This window comes from Dromaius novaehollandiae, chromosome 1 (genome assembly GCF_036370855.1).
Source record: "Dromaius novaehollandiae isolate bDroNov1 chromosome 1, bDroNov1.hap1, whole genome shotgun sequence".
NCBI lineage: Eukaryota > Metazoa > Chordata > Aves > Casuariiformes > Dromaiidae > Dromaius > Dromaius novaehollandiae.
The window spans coordinates 162,690,419-162,708,155 of NC_088098.1; the positions used below are offsets into that span (position 1 = coordinate 162,690,419).

The 17,737-nt window shown below is 40.6% G+C and overlaps 1 protein-coding gene across 1 annotated transcript in view; it reads right to left on the reverse strand.

Moving 5' to 3' along the window:
* Window positions 1-2,190: 2,190 nt before the first annotated feature.
* The window catches only part of HS6ST3 (heparan sulfate 6-O-sulfotransferase 3), a 329,107-nt gene continuing 313,560 nt past the window's right edge, over window positions 2,191-17,737 (reverse strand). Inside the window, exon 2 of the mRNA XM_026119450.2 lies at window positions 2,191-7,668. Within this exon, the coding sequence (XP_025975235.2) occupies window positions 6,957-7,668 (712 nt within the window). The 3' untranslated portion in view covers window positions 2,191-6,956. The remainder of the gene's footprint in view (window positions 7,669-17,737) is intronic.

Genomic DNA, 17,737 nt, shown 5'->3' on the forward strand with positions numbered 1-17,737 from the left:
CCATGTATGTGTAAAAAATATCTGTCTTTTGGTGGTAAAATCCTTTTCTGCTTTTGCTATATAGTAATATTTATCAGAAACACGGACATTTACTTCATTTTCCATCTTGCTGCCCCTGCTTCCTAACTGCTTTCAGCAGAGTGCAAGGCCTGGACGTGACACTATTCATTCTGCCTTTCCATCACTCACACTGCCATGCAGTGCACTTAATCTTGTGCTCACAAGCAATGACAACGACAGACACTCGAGCTTGCCGCTAGATTGTCTCTAGTGGTGCCTTCCAATAGTACAAACACTGCTGGAGCAATCTGGGTTCCTAAATTCAGGTCTCAAGGGTCATTTTGGAGACTGGCATCTGCACAGGGCTTACATATATGACACAAGATCGATGCTGAGACCTACATCCTTCTGGAGCAGCAGCCAGAGGCCAGGGGCAACTTCAGGGCGTTGTAAATGGTGCTCAATGATTCTCGCTGGCAGACTGAATTGTTCCCTAGCATTATGAACTCCCCATGCCACTGAGTCTTCACCATTTGGATCCACTCTTCATATTCACTCAGTCAACAGCTTCTGTGGGTCTGGATTCATGCAACAGGATGATTTTACAGAGGCAGTCATCTGTCTCCCAGGAACTAAGCTTATTTTGCATCAGCAACCAAATGAGCAATGCGGTATCACCACCACCACCACAATCCAGGGGAATCTGGAGATTACATACATAGTCCTCTGAGCATCTTGCTTCACCAAAATATTATGTCCTAACACAGGTACAGGGGGCATGAAAATAGAAGCTTACAGTGGTGATTTCATGAATGACACTGAAAAGGACTGTAAGTGTTTGTTTAACACAGTCCTGTTACAATGCATATATATAAGTATACATACTTCTTAATGATGTTTAACCTGGTCATAAGGCCCTCTGATACCTAAAGACTCCAGATACATATACATATGCATATATTCAAAGAGTTCAAGAGCAGGTCAGAAGCACAGATGAATTCAGTGTTGAAGTGAATGGAGCTAGAAAAATATAAAACTGGGGGAATGATACAAAAATACATTTCAAAAATCTAATGATCACCATAGGCTCAAACAGCCTCACCTTACCATGCTACTTTTTAAATAGTAGCTGTTTTAGTCTAAAGTTCTGTCAGAAAAATTTAGAAACCAAAACTAACCTGAATCTCTGAGAATGTCCTTTCTCCTGCTGCCCTCATCAAATGGTGGTTTCATTGTGTCCCAAGAATCATTTCTTATGCAGACTATATTATGCCTTTACCATTAATACAGTTTCCCACAGGACTTAGCACAGGTCAGTTGAATTTGATCAAAAAGGGGTAGGTCACCATCAGTCTATCCTAATCTGCTGCAGCATATCCTCCCCCTTTAACTAGACTCACCTCCAGGGATGTAGCATGTATACAAGGTTTGCTGTTGGAAGTAAAGAAGTGTGGGGAAGTTTTGGTCTGCTGAAATAGTCATAGAATGAACAGAGGCCCAAAGTATTCTCTGAAGGAACAGACCGAACAGAAGCTACTCTGCAAGAGAGAGATCAATGTTTCCTCCTTGCCCAAGCCTATCCATGCACATCCATGTTCCCACCCCTCTCCTAACTCATGGTATTCAACCACTTACATGGTTTAGGATGGCTGAATACACAATCAGCTCCTCCCAAGGTCCATGCCCTCACAGAAGATGTAAGGGCATGCATGGTAGGCTAACAGTGTGGTAACAAACTGCAAACTCTCATATCCTTCCCCACAAAAGCTCACTATATTATTCTGACAGTTCTGTCCGGTCATCAGTGACACAGGAATAAAAATGAAGTCCAGTGAATTCACTAGCACTATTTCAACTAACTATTTGCATATTTAAGTCTTAGTTCACTCTAATTATGTAAATTCTGACATTGGGGTCCCTTGAATTAATGCTAGCAACTATTCAAGTCTCGAGTCTCATTTCTTAATTCAATCTGTGCTAAAGCCTACTAAAGTCAATTGGAATAATGAGATTAGGGATTGGGCCCCAACATAATTAAATACTAAATTATATCAACATATTTGCCTCCATGACTGGTTTGTTAGAAAAAAATCATAATTATGGGCATGGTGGAGCTTTACTAATGCTTAAAACCAGTCCAATAGAAGTGTTCCCATTCACTTTTTATGGCAATGTAGATAAGAGAGAACCTTTAGTGTTTCAAAAATGCAATCAATGTTTATTTGTTGCTCATAAGTAATTCATGGACCCAACAATATTCAACAAAATTTCTTCATTTTTAACATTTTTCATAAAGAGTATCATTTTACAGAAAACCACCAATAAATAAATATATGAAAACAATTGCTTTTGACATCACAATGGTTAAACACATTAAATAATTCATTAAATTGTGCTTTACATCAATGAAAATCCCTATGTCTACGAACTATCTTTTAATTAGGAATAAAAGTAGATATGGTTACTCACGATACAATCTCTTAGTAGCAGAGTTCACACACATTATTGCACAAACAGAAGGAAAATTGCTAAAGAATAAAATAATTTACAGTCTATTAACTTACCCTTTCATCTTAAATACGGCAACTGATGGGAACTCCTGACATTTTTCTTTTCATTTCCAACGTTTATTTCAAACCACAGAGCTAGTGAGATGGCTGAGAAGAAAGCCAAGGACATTTTAGGCTATAGAATCCATTTCTCTCCACAAAATAACAACACAGAAAATAATACAAGAATCAAAGTGAGAGAAGTATTTTAATGCAAACTGGGTATCTTTTCTGAGTATGCTTTTGCTATGTGTAGGGAGGATGCAGCAGTCTATTCTAGCAGAATGATTTTATTGTAATGACTCTTCTTGTCAGGGCCTTGTACAGGGCAACCTGCATCAGTCTGGAAACCAGATATTCCATATCCCAGAGCAAAGAAAGAAAAATTCCACGTAAATCAGGGAACAGCAATGGAGAAAAAAGTGTCAGTGAGATGACTTATTTCATAACATCAGTGCTCAGTACTAAGACAGGCTGCATGTGGGAAACAAGAACCCATCAGCGCAGAAAGAAGCACATGTTAACAAGAAAGCCAACTTAAGAGAGGTCCCCGTCAACACACATTCACTTAGAGCAATTGATACTCGGGCCTCTTTCAGCACTTGTAGGAAACAAAGCCACCCTGGTTGGTAGTGGGCACCGGCTCCAAAACATTTCCACATTCAAAGGTCATGTGGCCTCTTTGGTATTGCTGAACAGACATGCCGAAGCTAGGAAGTTTGGCTCTGGATCTGACTTCTGCTAGCTCTTTTGCTCCGTATTTCTGTTTTTCGCAAACTGCAAGTATCTACCACATATTGGGCGGAAGCCCTGGCAGGGTTATTACAGCCTCATCATTTCCACAACTGCCATGAAGAACACCAAACATGAGAAACTATGGGGCTATTTTTTTCTCCCCCCTCGGTGAAAAAGTATTTGATTGTTAGCACTGAGGAGAGGGGAAGAGAGGACAAATTTTCATTTCTTAGTAACGTACGACCCTATAGGCAATAGTGTGAGTTCTTGGACCAGACATCAAATTATCAGGAACAGGAGCCCCAAGTTTTAACAATACAGCATGTTTCTCTGTCTGCTCCAAGCCTACAGCAAATTATAACTGGGAAAGGCAGCCAGCGCTGAGGATGTGATGGGAGAGATTAGTAAGTACATCTCCATTACAAAAGAATGAGATTTGTTTCAGCACCACAGTAGCAAAAGCCAAATTGCCTTGTTTAAGCAATAAAATAATGCCAGGAAGATGGACAGAAATCCTATAGCATTGCTGCTCACAAAGGTTTTGAAAGGAACACACTGAGCTCTGATCTTACATAAGCCAGAGTAATTACAGTGAAGTCCGTGCTGTCAGAGCAATGAAAATCTGGAATAACAGAGATATGAACCAGGGCCTCTATTTTGCTTTTGCGTTACATTAGTTTGGGCATGGTGCCCGAGAGGAAAAAGCTGTAAGCCCATGTCTTAGAAGAAGTCAGCTTGAAAGTATTTCAAAACTGCTTTATTTTGACATGCCAGGAAATTCTGCTCAGAACAACAGTACCATTGGCATAGTGAGCTTGCTGGGTCTGCCGCCGTAGCTTGCAAAGGTGCTGCTGGGGGCCTCCAGCCCCATGAGCCCCAGGGACGGTGAGCTCTCAGTCCCTGAAATACTCCTGCACGAACAGCAGTCTGTGCTACACATGCTCTGGAAAAAAAAATCTTCAATTTTAACTAAATCCCAAGTGTTGCAGCAAATCCTGTTAACATGGATGCTACAGCACATTAGCAGCTCTTCAGGACCCTAATCGTGTCTCCTGGGAAATGACTGACTAAAAGGTTAGGCATAGCATTAAGGTATTGCCAAACTATTAAAGCAAATGTAAGCTGCCCAAAGACCGCTTCGATTTTCCTCATTAAGTTTTGTTTTGTGTCAGGCAGCAGAAAGAGTCTGGAGAGCTATTGGTGTGCTTAGACAGCTGAAACTGATACTTACAGTAACTGGTGAGGCTGAAGGGAACAATTTCTGATCTCTCCCTCCTCTGCCCTGAGAAGTTAATACTCCATTTCCAAAATGAAAAACAAGGCCCCTGTTGCTACGAGCGGTGCAGAGAGGCAGCCCGTGGGGCACAGAGGCAGAAAAGCGAGGAAAGGGACCCTCCTTGGGCTTTGAAGGAAAAAAAAAAGGGATGCTTCACAAAAAAAAAGGGCAGGCTGGGACTGACTTGACTTCTTTGTTTTTCTTCTTCCTTAATCCAAATTTGCCTGTCCTTTAATGACCTCGCTGTTCCCGCACTCAGGACACACAGAGTGGGATTCAGGTTTGGAATGTAAATGCTTCGATTTAAATGTCTGAATATAGGCATCCATATGGGAGTGAGGTGCCTAAGCGCCTGTTCCCAGCCAGGGGGATTTAATCAGTAGTCAGTTGAGTCCAGAGAGCTGCTTAGTTCTTCCTGCGGTAGCCAGAATAACTGTGTGCATCCCTGCATTTTCCCTTCTCAGTGCGGAGGTGCGAGGAGATGCATGTGATCCAGTAACGGAACAGACATTGGGGACCAAAAAATATTGCTACTTATCCAAAAAGTACCATACTGATAATCAGTCATAAACTAGAAAATTGTTAATGAACTACATTGATAATAAAGCATCCCTTTAGCCCTCTTTTCTTCTTAATAGCCTTTATGATATATTACCATAAATTTTTGTATGCACGAACTCCCAACAGGACCACTGGATCATCTTTTCGATAATGCTGTGCATAGATAAGTAGCAACTGCATTGTTGGAAGAAAGAAAAGATACAGCACACATAAAAAATTAGAGATTTACAAAGGAAGGGACAAATTTGCAAAATCATCCTCTTTTTCTGTAAGACATTAAATTTTTACTGACTGGCTAAAAAACTTGAATTCTGAAAAGAAATGTGACGTGCATCCACACTGGGTACTCTGATATCTCTAATTGACACATCTGTAAGGTAAAAGCCATTCATGCGTGCAATAACATACTTTCAGCATCTCGGTTTAGCAGCCATGTTGAGGCACTTTAAAAAGTTCCCTCCTAATGCTTGAGATTTATGCTAGAAAAGGAAGGAAAAATACTCTCTGAAAAGATCTATGATGCGCAGGACTCTCTTTTTGAAATTCCACCGTTACAAATAGAGCCAACATAAAATTCTGGAATAAATAGGTGCAGTTTAGCCACAAAAATGTAACATGTGGAGGAAGAACCCATCCAATCTTTTTCTAGACAAGGAAGAAAAACAGAACAGATATCTGTGTTCATGAAAACAATACATTTACAAAGAATCTTCATACAGAGTAATAAATATCAAGACTTTTCACATATCCATTATCTATGCTGTAAAAATGAAAGCTGACTTTTTTTTAGCCGCTACCGTAGTTAGAGAGAAAACCAATTTAAATTGTATTCACTTGGCATCAATATATTTTAAGAGACAATATCATAAACCTGCCTACTTTCACAGATGCTGTATCTCCAGGCTTTTATGGCAAATCTGGAAAATGTCACACTAATGTTTAAGCTTTTCCTGATCTCTGTTTCCTCTTTCCCATACTTTGCTTGGCCCCTCTTCACCTCTTGTGAATGAAAGCTGATTTCATTGCCTGCAGCCAGATAATCTCTGCAACGTGTGCCCAGCTGCACTGTGGACCTCATTTCTCAGTTTTTGCACTCTGACTTTCCCTTTGCCACACACACTCAGAGAGACAGCTGCTACCTGGCTAGGTTTGGTACTCTTAACATCTGTGGAGGAATAAGCTAAATCCCCCATCTCTTCACTTACAAACTGTCCCTGACTACAGTCCTAAAAAACTGAACAAGCAACATACCAATCCCACACATTTCCTAGGCATTTTTTAATCACCTCAACGAATTCTTTCCTTAATCAAAACACAGCATGTATAAGTTTGAAGGGCAATATGTTTTTCTCCATTTCCTTCACTGGAAAGCTATGCCACTACAGTTGTCCTTTGCCACTACAGTTGCAAAGGACAGTAGGAAATAAGCCAGCAGCCAACTATCACAGAAGAACCAAAAAAGATTGTTTTTTTTCAGTTTTGATTCATGTCTGCACACGTTTCGGTAGCTCAGACCGTATAGGGTACATCTGTTAATGCAAAGGAAATAGCTCTCTCTTCAACCCATTCTCATAGCTTAGGGTTTTGAAGGAAGTCTGTTTGGATAGGAATCTATTCTACTGCCATTTAATAACACTGATTAATGTCTATCGAGAAAAGAAAATATTCTCCTCACTGACAGAAACAAAGAAAAACTGAGACAAAGAAGGGTAGTTGTCAGACTTTGTCTCCTTTGCCAAAGCAGGAGGCCTTCCTTGGCTGATTTCCAGGTAGCCAAGTTGCACAAAATATCAGCCTCTTTGATCTGCTCATTGTCTAGTCAAGAGGGAGGAGTGTCACCATCTTGCGACCTGACTATTATAATCTTCAGTAACAGCAACTTGTGCTGCTGCTGCCTCTTCCTTTGACCACTGGTGAGCTCTCTGCTCCCGCAGCAGCCTCCGCTCCTCTCGCCTCTTTAGCCGGTTCTTCTGATGCTCCTCTTGCTTGGAGTACTGGAAGCGCTGCAAGAAGAGGTCCTTTGCGTATTCATAGAGCTGCATGTCCAAGAAATTCAGCTCCTCTATCCGTTGCCGCACATCCTCATCTATGTCCACATTGGAGGCCCGCGTAACATTGAACTGGGTGAATGGGGAAATGAATTTCAGGTTGAATGTCCTCTCAAAGAGATACTGTGTTTTCCTCTGAAATTCTGTGAGTCCAAAGAAGGCCATATTTTTCAGATTGTTCTTGGCGCTTTGGAGAAGGATCATGTTTCTTTCACTCTCATTCATAAAAGTCAAGTTGTAACATCCCACTAGGCTGAGGTCTGCCAGCATGCGCACCTGGCGGTTGTTGGCTAAGTTGTAGCTACAATCCATGAATTCCTGTAAACCGACTCCAGACCAGTCTTCTCCCTCGTAACAGGTAGGAAGCTCATCTGGTGTTGGGCTTCTTCCATCGCACATATGAAGGGAAGTTTTCCATGTCGCACCTCTCTGGACATGTTTCCACTCGCTCAAGTACCGTGACACCGGATCCCTCAGCATTGTAATGTAATAGAAGTTCCTGAAACACATCATTAAACACAGTTTTCAGATTTAGTGGATTTCACTTTATTATTCTCCAATAAAATGATTACCAGCCACCACCACCACCACCCCTTCACTTTTCCCAGTGGAATATAGACAGTTAAAGTGCCTACTTGTCAGACAGTAAAAACCTTAAAGCTTGATACGTACTGTGAATAAAATACCAGGTAGATTGGGACAAAGAGAGAAAAATGAAAGGTAATAAGCAGCTAACAGAAAAAGGAATTGCTTTGACCTCTCAACTGCTCAGTGGTAGTTACTTCATGTAGAAACCTATTAATTGAACTGTACTCCCCTCTACTTTGAAAATGCTAACATGCAGTAATATCAGAAAAAGTGGGAAAAAAAATTGGCTACAGCTAAAGGACAACATGGAGAACTGATACAACACATCCTATCTTCTCTCAGCACTGAGAAGCTCAACAGACCCTGAAAGGACTGCATTGTGTCACCATTCTTTGCCACTTCTCTTTGGCAAGATAAATCTTGCCATTTCTGTTTGGATTGAGACATGCAAATACAAGATGATAATCCATATAGCACTTGGTCAGACTATATGAGAAGCACGAACAATACCATGGAGATGCTGCAAGCACTAAAAATAATGCCATGTGGAAGACTGGCATGAGCGATCTACTTAAGAAGCACCCTATCATTAAATGGGTTGGAGTGAAGATAATGAGAGGATGAAAATCCTTTCACATGACTTAATTTTAGACAAGTACTTGATCAAAATTAGTTATAATCATGAAGTATAAAAGCATTTGTTGATATAAAGGTTACCATTATTCAACCTCACCTGTAGGGAATACAAAAGAAACACCAAGAAATATTGATTTGAAATAGAACAAATAACTGCAAAATTCACACTGTCAATTCATTTTTAAGCTGCTGAACTGAGAGTTTATACATCTATTTATGGCTATCTGAAATGCACTGCAACTGAGTATGCTTAAAGCAGGCTTTCACTGTTTCACTGAATAGTTTTTTATTGAAAAATGTTTTATTCAATAACAACTAACCTAAATTACAGGGTGATATCATAATGATAAAACAAAACCAAAATACCTACGATTACTGTCAGCTAGAATAACCAGCAGAAGATTCATGACTAAAATTAACGCACAGTATGGCACAAAAATAAGCTCATGAGTTTGCATGACTCATCTGACTGCAAACAATACATTAATAAATCATGAGTCCTAAGATTTCTTCAGAAAGCTCAGATCTCAATATTCTTTCTTGAGTCTACACGAGGATGAAGAAAGTAAGCAATGCTGGATACAAGCTACCCTATAAACAAGCCAGCACTTGTGAGGGCCATCTTACACAAGAGCTCACTTTAGTTGAAGGAAAAATCTAGAAGCTGTTAAAAATACGTGAATCTTTTTCAGATATCATCTATATTCTGTCACTGAAGACTCCCTAGAGCTTCTCCAGAAACCTCAGTTTTAATTTGTTGTAAAAACAGTCATGTCCCTTAATGTTCCCTAAAATGCAGACATATCCCCCAGTTCATACGAATCAAAAGGAAACGGGACTGAACATTTTGTCTCTATTCATTCTGAGTTCTCCATCTACAGGATCTGTAATATATTTTCCAGAATAAGGTTACAGGGTCAAACTAATGACTGTGCACTGTTGCAGGGTCATTTCTTGAACTACTATGTACTGGAAACAGCTGTTTCAAAAATTAATTCACAGCAGAAGGGTTACAGGTGAAAGGATGTGAACTGGGGAACACCAAGATATTTTCATTATCGCTTGCATAGGAAGTTGTGTGACTTGGGCTAATGACAATGTTTTGAAGGATGATATTTCCTAAATAATTTGGGGGTTGGGTTTTTTGGCTGCTGCTCGCACATGATCAAACTGCACTTCAGCTATTTTGATCTACCTCCGTTACTTACACAGTCCACATCAACAGGGAAACAGAGGATCCCACAACCATTCATGGACAGATATTTCTAAAATCCGTCTTCACTATTCCTGCAAACTAGGAGTATGAGAAATATTCTCATGTGCTCTGCAGCAGAATAGCTCCACTGTGAAAAGCGCTGTCTTCAAGCACTCCAAGTATAGCTTTCCTTTCTCAAATTCAATGTTCTTCTCACCTTGGCCCCTACCTTGCATGTATGAGAGCACATTCAGAATTGCTTTCCAACGAGCAGAACAAAAAGTGGACATTTCACTAGTGCTGTGCAGATAAAGCAGCCAAAAAATTGTATCTCCCTCTCAAATGCCCACAACCTCTGAACCTAAGACACTGTTATTGCAACATCCAGCAGGCACTGACAGAATAGACAGAAAATTACTGAGGCTCCAGGCAGCAGAAATGAAAAAATGGACAAAGATTCAGAGACAGTTGCCAACACCTACACCAACAGAGATGTAATGTTGTTTTAGTCCTTGTGTTGCTGCCTCTCCCATCTTGGGATAATTTTAGATGTTGATATGTGATAACAGATAGGTTTAAAAGTTGCTCTTGACAATTATTTATACCACTAATAATAGTTCTGTCTTTCTTCACCCACTTTTAGCATTCCCATTCTGGCATGACTCAGGGCAACAACAATTAACAAAAATACCTCTTTTGCATCAATCATTTCCATTTCATTGCCGGATATGTAAATGCACTTAATGTGCAATAAACAAGCATATGAAGCAAATGCAGGGAAATGAGAAAAGTGGGTCTCTGTATAACTTATGCAGATTTCCTTATGCAGACTGGGCAAGAAACTTTTTCCAATCTGCTACTGTTCCTCCTCACAAGTACCTGGCTTCTATATCCCTTTTTGCTGTCCTGATTGATTTGCTTGTGGTCTGTACATCTTTCAGAGTATTATGTCCTCGTGACAAAGGCTGAGTGGCTTTTTCATCTGGAAGGCAATCTTTAACAGCAGCCTGACACATGCTTAGTTTGTGAGGCACTGATAACTAAGAGTCCTGCTACCCTCTCCACATTTTCACTTCATAGTCTTCTGTTTAACCTTCTGTTCATGACTTTCCATTACCCTTAACCAATCTAAGGCTGGAAGATCTAGACTTCTTCCATCTCATCCTGGGCACTGTCCAGATGACACTGTTACAAAGCTACCAAGAGGAATGGGGGATGCTGTGTGGCACTCATGGCACTGATGTCGCAGATTTTTCTATCAGGGAAAAGTATGTCGTGTCTCTAGAATAAAGATATAAATAAAAATACATAGGTTATGCACATTTGCTTCAGTTGGAAAATTATCAGAATTATCTCAGGAAATTGTTTTCAAATGTTGACAGTTATGGATTAAATATAGCAGCATTCTAGAGCTCTCAGTTCTCAACACAGTTTTCAGCCCCACTCGGAACGGCTGATGAGTCAGTTCCTAGCAAAGGCAAGAGGCAGTTCATAAAAATATGAAACTGAGGATGGCCTTCAGCCTCCCCTTTCTTCACCGTTTGGTAAAAGAGTGGCAAGTCAGCGAGCTACTGAACATGTTTGAGCCAGTCTGAATACAGACCTGCACTTGTTCTCTTTTGTGTACATGACCTCCCTGCTTCAAGCATGCTCATGCTTATGTGGCTATGTTAAACCCCACAGTTACCCACTGTGAAAAATACACAGCAAAGAATTAACTATTAACTTCTGTTATCCCGTTTGACAAAGAGAACTGACTCATCAGAGACTTCTCGGCTTCATTTCAAAGGACTAGCACCATTGCTAACTCAAGGCTTCAAGGCTAACCAAGCAGAGGTGCTGGTATGTCAATGACAAGATGTTTCACACAAAATCTTCCAAATGAATTAAAAAACACAAGATGACATATATATGTGTGTGTGTGTGTGCGCCTGCATAAAAATTTACATGGGAAGCTGGCAGTTGTCAGTGAAAGAAAAGTCATAGTGCATAGTTTTGGCAATGCATCTTGTGACTGTCTATAAAAATGTAGATATGTACGAACAATTTAGATTACATTTCAAACAATCTCTATAACAGCACCAGTCCACCAGTCATGGCACTAGCTAGTCTGGAACAAAAAAAAAGAGACGGGAAAAAAAAATATATATATGTATAACTTTCCTGGAGTAAACAATCTCTTTTTGAGAATAATGCACTGAAGTCAATAGGTTATTGAAGCTGTCACTTTGGGATGGTTTATTTTTGGTCAGGTGTTAAGCATGGTGATGGTCAGACTAAGTAATCCATGCAAGGGCCCAAATAAGCACCAGCATGAAACCGCCATGCAGCCCACACAAGAAGCTGTGCTAGCAAACAAAATCCCTGGGATATTAGCACTGCTTAGCTCTCAGTGTATCACTGTCCCGTTCCCTGTAGTTTGAGAAGCTCTGTATTTGAAATGCTACCATTTACAATAGAATTAAAAAGCAACTGGAAACCCAAAAGGGTCTAGTCCCAGTGGCATGAAATCCAGTCTCTTCATTAGCATTAGGCAAAGAAAACCTTTAATTAATAGAACAGTTAAAATGAGTTTCTAGTTATAACCTAGGAACATGTATTTCTTTCACGTTATAAGGTATTTTAATATAAACACTATAATCTTACGTTAATCCTTCCATAGTATTGCTCTGATTTAGAAATTCATTTCAGAAGAGCAGACTGATATTAGTGGAGGTGATCCCAAAGCAGGGCATTTTTCCTCCTCTATCACCATGGAACAGACATCCCAGCTGAGGGAGATTTGCTAAAGACATGAAGGATCACTGCAAATTGAGAACAAAAACATCCTGCAGGGCCTCCTGGGGAAGAAGGATAAATGACATCTTTGCTGTCACTCCTCCTCTTGCGTGGAGCAGCCGGCACACAGGAGAGCTTGCACAGCACTCTCAGAGCAGGGAAAATGCAAGCTATCCCTTCTTCATTCAAGGAGTTAGTCAGGACCTTATGTACTAAGAGTGATGAGCTTCGTAAAAGGAGAACGGCACACTCATAGCAGCAGATGCAGGGATGGAGGAATACTTGAGGTGGAGAAAAAAAAGAGAGAGTCACTGGAGAATATTTTGTAGGACACTAACAGTCAGAAGAAAGAAGAACCTAAATGACTGAAAATCCCAGGTGCATCATAAGAGCATCCAGATTTTGGTTCTCCCTGGGAGCAAGAAAAATAAAAAGATTTGATGCAGCTTATGGCCCAGGTTGTGACAAGAAGTTTCAAGTTTTAATCCTGGAAATGAGTCTCCTCCCATGGAAAGTTCTTGAGAAACCCAGCAAAAGCCAGCCTGGTGGTATGCTTCTGCTGACAGAGGCAGTGGTTAAGAAGACCCAGTGTTATGAGAATAAAGGCTTTATGCCTCCCAGTTTTATCCAGAAGCCCATTTTCTTAGAGGTAATAACAGAGTTAACTGCTGAGCAGCAATCACTTGTTCAGGCAAAGTAGAGTCAGTATAAGTAATGGTGAATAGAGGAGGATAAACAGATGAAACAAAAATACAGCTAATGCAATACATGAATAATTAGGGAATAAGAGCATACAATGAGGATGGTAGGGGAGGCAGAAAGCTAAGTAACGTTTCTGGGCTAGTGCCGATCAGAAGTGATGAAGTCATCCTAGCATAATGCAGATGTACCAGCTCCTGTCTGCCAGCGTTACTGTGCTGAGCGTCTCTGCATCTGTGCTGTGCTTGACTTACAGATAACCTGCCCGGCATCACAAGAACTGACTGCATATTCCTTATTCCTAACAAAAGTACTATAGAGAAAATGCTATCAAACAGGGCATAAACAATATGCATGTCCATATGGCTGCAGAAAGCAGCATAGAGCTTATCCACTGAGCCAGATAAACACAAGCTAGCCCATAAACTTTTGTGAAGATGATACACTACACACTTTTCTTAAGTTTAGCATCTGCCACACAATTATAGATCTCTGTGATGGCAATATTATTCTAAGACCTACTTTACAGAAGTGTGTGACCTTAATATCATTAGCTGTTCTCTCAGGTTGTCATGGGTTTGTTTATACAAACTTACTGAAGCAGTGTCATTAAGACACTAGTCACCATTAAGAAGCTAACATTTATCCATTCTTACTACATACGTCGCCCATTCAGCATGTAGGAAAAAGCCTTCATTGGCTGATTTTTCAGAGGCTCTAAGCACCCGCTCCTTTCCTGGCGTTAACTGGGATGGTGAACACTGTGCTTGCCTATAAAAGTGGCTGTCACATCCTATAGCCAGTCAGGTACTTGACATCAAAGATGAATTTGCCATCGACTTCAGTAGAGTAACTCAGAGAACTAAACTTTGCATTTTAAGGTGGAAAATGATTACTTTTTTGTTAAGCCTCATTATTTCTCTGGCCGCTGTTTCTTGATGCCACAAGCTTCTGTTGTTAAACTACCTCCGTTGCAATCCCAAAGGAGGACACATTGTGCAGCTCGATGTGCAGGACATGTCTGCTCAGAGGTGAAGGGACTGGACACTGCTCCTGGGGTAAGACATCTAAACGTAGGCATCTGCATATAGGCTACCTGTCTAAGCGCCCTCTAAAGCCAAAGGGAGCTACTCAGCACAGTGGTGTCTGGAGAGTGATGCAGATGACCAAAGGTAGATGCCAGCTCCAGCCTGAGCTGTGTCACTCTAGAGGCCCCTAACTCATTGCGTTGTGCACACTGACCACAGCACAAGCTTCAATACCAGCTAACTTGTAGACGTCTACATTGGAGAGCTCTACATATAAGTGTCTCAGTCTGCAAGGTGAATCCCATGCCAGTAGTCAAAGAACTTGCCTGCACAGATCCATTTGCAGAGTGCAACCGGTGCATTCAGGCAACTTTGAAAACTAACCAGTGACATAATACTTTGTAATGGGTGAGAAGTAACTATGGAGTTACCTACACTTCATTGTGTTTTGTACCCATTATATATTCCAGTCATGTCAGGATTTCTAAGTATGTTTTTAGAGTTGGCGCATTCCCAAGATAAACAAAAACTTTGAAGAAGTTTTGTATTATTGCACAAAAATCTCCAAACTGGCACTTATAAAAACACTCTACCATAATTTTGTTTGTCCTTGCTGCTATATATAAGATGGGAGAAGGCTTGGAGTCGGACAATTTGGATTATATTTCTAGTTCTGGAAAGCAACAGTGGTTGCTCAGGAAGTTACTTGTGATGACACAGTTTGTTACTGTCAACAGAAATGGGGTGTTTGGGCACTAGGAAACACTAAAGAAATGCCAAACCTCACATTTTGTTGCATGTTAGGAGGGATATTCCCTGTCACCAGTTTCAAATTCTTTTTAATGAATTTGTAACTTTAGGGCTTTTTATAAAAATAGTCATTTTACTGTTTAAAACTTACAAACATTGCTTTTATTTTATTTTTTTTCAAAATAGTCTCTGAAGTACCAAACTGAAGTTCTGTATCTCCACTATCAGAAAAACCTCAGGAAAACTTTACAGCACTGCATGGCTGCTTCTCACACTAGTGTCCCACATCTGATTACAGAATGTGAGATGAGAAAGAAAGTCTTCAGAGATCACTCACTCTCTGACATCAAACAACATTAAAAGGAAGTGATTTAGTGTAATCCAGGAAAGTAGAAGAAAGAGAGCAAACCTGTGGTAACACAAATGCTGCATGCGTAAATTTTAAAGAATTTTTCTGCTTAAAGGCTCTAATTTACCTTGAAGTGAAGCTAGGGCAAATTCAGTAGCAGTGTAAGGTTACAATAGTATATGAGAAGAATAAGATGATTGAGAAGTTTTTGAACAGGGCATTGTTTTAGTCTTGTACTATATAGAGAAGATACGACTTCAAAAATCTACTGCTACATCTGTACCACAACCAACAAGTTTGTGAAGACTTTATGATCTTTTCCTTCTCCTTAAATGCTAAATACTTTAGGAATGAAGAGAATTGGCCTGGGACCATGCAAATTGGTGACCTTTTTTTCAAAGACTGTAAGCTTTTAGAGCTAGGACCAATGATTTTCTACATGCATCTACTATGTGCAGCACATTTTGGAATTAAGTAATGAATAACCATTAAAATAATAATCAAGTTTTCTACATATCAAGCTGCCATAAGCTCTTCAAAATCTTTAGTGAAAATGGAGCTTAGGACCTACTGCTGCAAAAAGAAAATTATGGGAGAGCAGAGACTTCTTTTCTTGACATAGTAGATTGTATTTGTGAGAATGCAGATATTACTGCAGTATTTCAAAGACATGTCTAAGACATTGGGGGGGACTAAAGAGCAACCTTCCAGTACCTAAGAGGAGGTTACTGAGAAGATGGAGCCAGGCTTCTTGCTGAGGTGCCTGATGGAAAAAGGAGAAACAACGGTCATAAATTGAAAAAGGAGAGGTTAAAACTGGATACATGGGAAAAAAACCTTTCACTATGAGGATAAGTAAGCAATGGGAGAGGTTGCCCAGAGAGGCTTTGGTCTCTCTATCCTTGGAGGCTTGGAAGATCCAACTGGTCAGAGCCTGGGCAACGTAGTCTGGATTCAGCGCTGACCCTGCTCTGAGCAGGGAGTTGGACTAGTGACTTCCCAAGACCCCTTCCCAACTGAGTGATTCTGCAGGACAGCGTACGATCACTCTGTCACCAAATGTACAGGCCTAGCCATTCAGGTCATACCCCTCCTCCCCTGTACTCTCCTGACTACCAAAGACAGAATACAGGGAATGTGCTTTGCCTTTTATATAAGATTTTTTGTAGAGGGTTTTCAATCTGTCTATAGCACTCTGAATCACTACACTCTGAATTAATGAGCAACTTCATGAATATTTATTTCAGTGACACTTCGTTCAATATAGAATCTCCAGAAATCAGAGAGGACAGTGTAACAACCACATGTCTCTGAAGAAATTAATTCCATTCACAGGTATCAAATCTGGGTCCTGAACAGTGCCTCGACTAATGAAATGATCCAGCTACCCACGGCTTTAATCCCAGTATTTTAGAAAAAACAAACAGCATATGAATAAGTGTGAGCATTCAGAGCTAATATATGATCTTTCTGTGTGCTGCTATTAGGATTTAAGCAATTGTCAAACACAGTGCATAGAGTTAGGCATCTTACTCTACATTTAAACAGGTAGATAAACAGCCTCTTTGCCAGTGAAGAAAATCCACAGCAGTCAATAACAGCTAAAGATGCTCAAGCACCCAGAAAGCATGGTCTGCTGATTTATTCAGGAAAAGGAAGCTCCCAGGGTCATTGGAGTTCCCTTCTCTGCTAGCACAGATAACAGCACTTTATCATCCCCTTCATAAGACAACCTAGTCCCTTTTGAAATCTTTTTATTCCATTGCTGCTGCTGGAGAGAGATTCCAAAGGTTGCTTCTCATGTTTAGGAACATGTTTCTAATTCCCAGACTAAACCTGTTCCTGGCCTACTTGCATCCAGTCGTTCTTCAGTTAACACTGCAAATGCATGAAAGGGTTTTATAAATATAACATCAGAGGAGGAGGAAAGGCATTTAAGTTGGAGAACAGAGAGCAATCACACCTCTTAGCCTTGAATTCACTAAGTTGAACTAGTTCTTATAGTCTCTTCTAATGAGACAAGCCAGAAGTGACCATGCTGCAGTCCTCTAAAACCCCTTGGTCACACTTAGACTTTGGGAAATGGAAGTGTTATTCTCTTTCCCAGGGCTGCATCACTTAACTGGCAAGGACACGCTGCCACAAAGGTTGTAGCATAACCTGAACTCTCGGTTCTGGGAGGAAGGAAGCTGGCAGGGAAAAGCCAGCCATGCTGACCTTACAGAGTAGCACTGGGACCTCTCGAGATCCCTCCCATGTCACGTCCCCACCCACTTCACCCCAAGCTTTCCAACACTTTGCCTTTCCATACCAGCTTCTGGACTCGCAAGAGTAAGAAATGCTGGATGCACCTGAGGTCGGTTCTGTTTTTTGATCATCTTGAGCCGCCTTCCTTCGCATCTGTCCTTGCAGGACTTGACGTTTCACAGTACATGGCTAGAATTGGGCAGATTTCACACGAGGCCTCACAGGTGCCTTGTATGATGCTTCCCTATCTCTACAGGCAATGTATTGTCTGATACAGCCTCCTGTTGCATTTATCTTT